General features: G+C 41.0%; 1 protein-coding gene across 1 annotated transcript in view; it reads right to left on the bottom strand.

Annotated features, from left to right (window-relative positions):
* Nucleotides 1–355: 355 nt before the first annotated feature.
* The window catches only part of GGT7 (gamma-glutamyltransferase 7), a 49,196-nt gene continuing 43,551 nt past the window's right edge, over nucleotides 356–6,000 (bottom strand). The window contains exons 14-15 of the mRNA XM_032769660.2: nucleotides 5,314–5,413; nucleotides 356–1,693 (exon numbers count right to left, since the gene is read on the bottom strand). Of these exons, the coding sequence (XP_032625551.1) occupies nucleotides 1,530–1,693; nucleotides 5,314–5,413 (264 nt within the window). The 3' untranslated portion in view covers nucleotides 356–1,529. The remainder of the gene's footprint in view (nucleotides 1,694–5,313; nucleotides 5,414–6,000) is intronic.

Genomic DNA, 6,000 nt, shown 5'->3' with positions numbered 1-6,000 from the left:
CCTACTACAAGGCAGAGATCCCAAGCTCCCCTCCCCCGGTGTGGTAAGTGGAGAATGTGGGTGGGGCTCTGCAAGCCACACTATAACGGTCAAAGAGCCACATGTGGCTCGTGAGCCACAGTGTGGCCACTGCTGGTATAATACGAACAAAGCAGTATTCACAAGATTCCAGCTCAATGGTCTCTCCGGGGTGAGAAGATCTGGAATTCTTTTCATAAAAGCATTACATGAAATACCAAGACAACCATAAGCAGACACACATATATAATATGTACAGTGGCCATAGATATATTAACATCATGAAGGAAACCAGTAAACAACAGGCTGAGAAAACAATGACCAAAGTAATTAAAAAAAAAATCTTAAAGTGCTGGGTGACTGTCTATAATTTACTGGTGGAAAGAAGAGGAGGTGCTCAAAAGGTGACCAGAATCAATCTGTGCAATGATCATGATCATGCTTTTTATTTCCTCATTTTTATTGACAAGTCAAATGCTGAATTCTTCCTTCAACCTGTCTTGGATGTTGGGGACTCTAAAAAAAAAAATTATGTAAGTAGTTTTTGCTTTGTTTCCTGTCTTATCTCTATAACTTACGTTTTCTAATGCACCCACGACAACAGAATCTAAGCACTGGTTTGCAGTGTTGGAATGAATTTGGTGCTCATGAAAGCAAGGGACTCACCTTTCCAGAGCAGGGTTAGATGAGACAGTGTTTAAAAAGCCCTGACTCTACATGAACGCTTTCTACATTACAACGTGCACTGTGGCCACCCCCAGTGGTTCTCTTTTGGGGGCACCAGTGGTGAATTATGGGTGCCATTTTTGCCAGTGTAGATGTAGTCTGACTCCAAGTCCAGATCCTCAATGAGTCTATGCAGTAAATTAAGTCAAAACATTGAGGGGGAAAGAGACATAATGGTACTAACGATGTGTAGTGATGCATGAATGGGAATTGATATAGAAATATCTATGCTAGTAAAAATCAGCTGAGCCATGGGGAATATTAAAGAAATCCCTGAAGTTCCAGGTACGACTGCCTAGAGCCAGTACATCAATCTGTATTATATATTAATTTATACGAGACAAGGGTGTCAAGCTCGGGAAAGGAGGGAGTTGAAAATTACAGCAACAGCAGCAATTGTCTGTTTGGCACAAAATATTTTGTTCTTTTTGTCATCTCCTTTGCTTATGTTTCTGCTGGTTAAATTAAAATGTTTAAGGTTGGCATTTGAAATGACTGAAATCACTAATGGGGCACTGTCAAAGTCAAAGTGTATTCCCAGCATTCCTTTAATAACAACTGACATTATTACAACTCAAATAATTTTTTACAAAATCAAAGGGCTGTGTTGTGGCTTTCCAAGCCACTGTTGCATTGTCTGAGATGGGGAATGCCGAAGGTCTATTCAGCAATGCAGAAACCCACAGCAAACTCTGCTTATTCCTCCCCGGGCCATTTCGGAACATGCACATAATTTTTGTTGTTGTTGAAAGCCTTATCCAAAGAACGCACCATCTGGAGGTTGCTTATAATATTGTTGCTCCTGCAGCATCCATGCTTCTTGGGTCTTTCACACCAATGATGAAGTTGTTGGTTCTCCTGGCTCCATGAACCAGGGAAAGCACGTCGACTTTATATACTTGATGACCCCTGGCTTCAAGGAATTCGATATCTTCTTCGGGAAATTCACCTGTCAAGATTTTAGAAGAAGTTATTTTAATTGAAGCCATTATTGCATGAGTTCCAAGTTTTTACCTTAAGCTTCTAATCCAGGGGTAGGCAACCTATGGCACGCGTGCCAAAGGCAGCACGCGAGCTGATTTTCAGTGGCACTCATGCTGCCCGAGTCCTGGCCACCGGTCCAGGGGACTCTGCATTTTAATTTAATTTTAAATGAAGCTTCTTAAACATTTTAAAAACCTTATTTACTTTACATACAACAATAGTTTAGTTATATATTATAGACTTATAGAAAGAGACCTTCTAAAAACATTAAAATGTATTATTGGCATGTGAAACCTTAAATCTGAGTGAATAAATCAAGGCTTGGCACACCACTTCTGAAAGATTGCTGACCCCTGTATCCATTGTGCCAATGAACCTGCCCATCAGTGTCCTACTCTTAGGGATCTGGGAGGCAGAGAGGCATCACAAGAGTACAGGTTCAATGGCTTAGTAAGAAGCAGTGTCTCAAGAGAGCGCACCCAGTTCTCAGCAGCAAAGATGGTTGTCTAATGGGGCATTGTCAAGGTAGGTAGTCTTGAGTGAGGGTGGGGGTGGGAATAGGAGATATATGAGGATCATTTAGGGATGTGAAGGATGCTCCTTCTCAACGAAAGGGGAAAATAAACTGCTGCCATTACAAAAATTGACGATAAGATAAATGTGGGGCAAGAAAATGAAAATCCAGCAGACAGAGCTTTGCTGTAAGCGTCATTGTAGGCTTTTGAGATTAATTCAGGAAAAAATATTAGGGCTATCAGAATTAAACAGGAGTATGGGGAAAGTTGTAATCCACCTTAAAAGTAGGTTTAGAAGCAGCACCATTCAGATTCTTCACATAATTGACAGAAACCAGCATCCCTTTTCCTAAGCACAAGAGGAGAAGTCGTCTTTTATGCCCCTTATAAACTGTGTGGCAAAAAGTATTAATGGGTGAATTTCAGAGGGTTCAGAGATTTGGGTCAAAAGTTGAGATGCTTCTCTGACTCTCTGGAGCCTGTAAAGCCAAAGTGGAAATCTCTTTGCCTGGAACAGGAAAGTGCTCCCTACTTGGTGTGCCTCAGGTTTTGAGTGCTTAAGATAACTGGGGCTTGATTTTCCAAACAGCCACATACCTGCAACTGCAGTTGAAGGCAACTGGAGCTCCATGTGCTCAGCACTTTATGAAAATCAAGGCCCCATTCAGGAGTCTCAAGTTGGGCCCCCAAAATCACTTGTCGGTTTTGATAATTTAAGATGTATTTTTTTACACCAAGATTATTTAAGAGTTGAGACACAACCTGAATTTCCCCTATAATTTATTATTTGTATTCCAGTAGTGCTAAGGGCCCCAGAGTTGGAGGCCTCACTGTACACACACATAACAGAAGACAGTCCCTGCCCCGAGAACTCACAGTTACAAAGGCAAGACAGACACACCACAAAAAATGCTAGAAGTACAAGCCCTATAAACTACAGTGCAATTTCTTCTCTGGTTCCCTTCCTATAACCCTGCCTTTCTCTACCTACCTCCCCTGCTTTGTTATTTGTTGTGCTTTCACAATTTTAATATAAATACTGAAGTGTGATTGCAAATTGGCTCAGGATACATCACCACAAACTAAGCAGATGAGTAAAAATCTCATGATAACTATACCTATATAAAATGTAGATAAGACTATGGTTTAGAGTATTGTCTACCTGAAGCATTCAAAAACCACAAATCAGGCTGCAAAAGAATCATGACTTTTTTTTAAATAGTAAATTTTGGATTTTTTTTAATCGTCTTCTGGTTTCTGAGCTTTCAAATTACATTCCAGTCCCATTTTCAGGCTTTTCTCTGCAACTATGAGGACTAGAAACTTTGGGGAGGGGGGTGCTTTTTTAATGAAAGCAGAGATCTTCATATAATTACATAATTCCAGGACACAGAGCATCAAGAAAAAGACGGAATAATGTGAAACTCACAATAAACTTGGGAGAGTTGGCAACACTGCAAGGACCTCTAGACTGGTAGAGTTCTGGACACATGAGAACCAGAAAGATATTATCATGGGTTTCCTCTTCCTGCTAGCTAGGTTGTAGGTGAGCGGAGTTATGGGCACGAGGAATGAAAAGTAAAAGAAAAAGTACTTGTGGGGTAATGCTGCCTGTAGCTAGCTCTAGGAGAGGCAGGCACCACCATGTATGAAGACTCTGGCTACATTAAAGGACTGCCAGTCTGAAGACACGTTCTTGGTCTTGCCTCATTCATTTGGATACACATGATGCCATGATCTCAGTACATTGGAGGTGTTTTCAGAGAAGGGCAACACAATTATTAAGAGTCAGGTGAATGGTTATGAGGAAAGACTGGAAGACACTGAACACATACAACTTGGCCAAATGAATCATAGATTATTAGAATTGGAAGGGACCTCAGGAGATCATCTAGTCCAACCCCCTGCTCAAAGCAGGACCAATCCCCATATGGCCCCCTCAAGGATTGAATTCACAATCCTGGGTTTAGCAGGCCAATGCTCAAACCACTGAGCTATCCCTCCCCCTGATGGGGTTGGACTAGATGACCTCCTGAGGTCCCTGCCAACCCTGATATTCTATGATTTGGACGGGACAAAGCACTGGAGATTAGCCAGAAAGGACCAATCACAAATTGGCTGGGAAAATAATGTTAGCCTACTACATCTTTGCCATCTCCAATGTCTATGATACTTTATTATTGTTTTGTTTCAATTCCGTGTGGTCATTATTATATCTCATTGCTGAGCATAACGTACAAGAACTGCTCATCCTATACGCAGGGTGCTCAAAAATGCCAGCTCATAACAACTGTCTCTTTGGATATACACTTGACAGTTTGTACGTGATGAAGACTTAGAATGGCTAAGTATGGCGATGCACAGACACAGGAACAGGAAGCAAGTCTTTTGCGTAAAATTGTCAGCTCTGTGGGATGTTTCTGAGTGGAGGCCTCCTGTCTGTACTGAAACTGGATGTACGGATAACATGAGAGCACAGCTCTTCTATGGCACTTGCCATCTCTTTCCTGCACCCCAGGAATCATCCTAACGAGTCCACACCAAGCTGGGAACACACAGTCCCTTTTACAATTCAAGACATTAAATTAGAACTTGTCTATTTCTTTAGCTTTTACCTACAGAAACATAATCCACCAACTGGTGACTTGTCCTGTGATCTCCAAATCCTTCGCTTTCTTTGATGCACATGAGACAATGTTTTAAAATGCTGGATCCCATGTCCAACAAGAATGACAAGAAGGGTTTGGAAATCATGGAACAAGTAATGCCAGTCAATTTCACCAATATAGGTGAAAGTTTAAGGAGTAAAAGAAATGGGCTAAATTGCTAGAATTTTAAATTTGACTTTGTGTCCCTTAAATTTGTCCCTCCTACCCACCAATCCCTATTCCTAAGCACACTGTAATTTGAAATGGACTTCCCTCTCCCCACCAGCTGCACTGTACATTTAAACAGATGTCTCCATGAGGCAGACTGCAAAGTAATCCCAGACGTATAAGAAAATTCCCTTTGTTTTTTTGCCATGATAGAAATGTAGTCTACCAAGATCAGTGCTGATCTCCATACTCACTGTCAACTTGCAGGATGTTGGATTGAAGCTGTGGGTGCAGCCGACCCAGTGACAGACTCTCACTCAGGTTCTTGTTAAGTGTTAAAACGTTTACTAAAACCTATGCAAGAAAAAGACCCCCAATATTAACAACTTGATTCAAACACTAAAGAATAAGCATCCAAAGCAGCTTCCTAATTTGCAACCCCAACATTTTCAAACGTACCAATGGAACACAGGCAAACAGACTTTTTTTGCACAATTACCGACTTTGCACGAACAAAATACATGTTTTTATACATGCAAAGAGGTGCACCTGAAGATACTGCAGGCACATTTTTGGAGGCCCTTTTTAAAAAAATTAGTCCCTAAGGGATATATTTCTAGAATTGCACGAGTTTTGCATACAGTTCCCATTAAATCAGCAGGAGTCATGAGGCTGAAACTTCAGGGAAATCTCCGAAAAGGTATTTTTATGACCAAAAAGTGAACCCTTCTGATAGAACATTAAGAGGCAAGTGGGTGGCTTTAATCTTCCTCTGACTAATGCCTTCAATGAGGTAAAGTCACTCAAAGTAAAGTTGAGTTCTGCCCTTGCGTTGTAATAATCCAGTGCTGTTATATATACAGTCATGCCATCAGCAAGTGCTCCGTCTCATTACAAATGATAAATTAGGAAGAGCTATTTGCAGAGCTCACAATAGGAAG

Source organism: Chelonoidis abingdonii, chromosome 14 (assembly GCF_003597395.2).
Source record: "Chelonoidis abingdonii isolate Lonesome George chromosome 14, CheloAbing_2.0, whole genome shotgun sequence".
Classification (NCBI taxonomy): domain Eukaryota; kingdom Metazoa; phylum Chordata; order Testudines; family Testudinidae; genus Chelonoidis; species Chelonoidis abingdonii.
The sequence above is the reverse complement of the archived record's forward strand: the minus strand, read 5'-3'. Positions and strand labels throughout refer to the sequence as shown.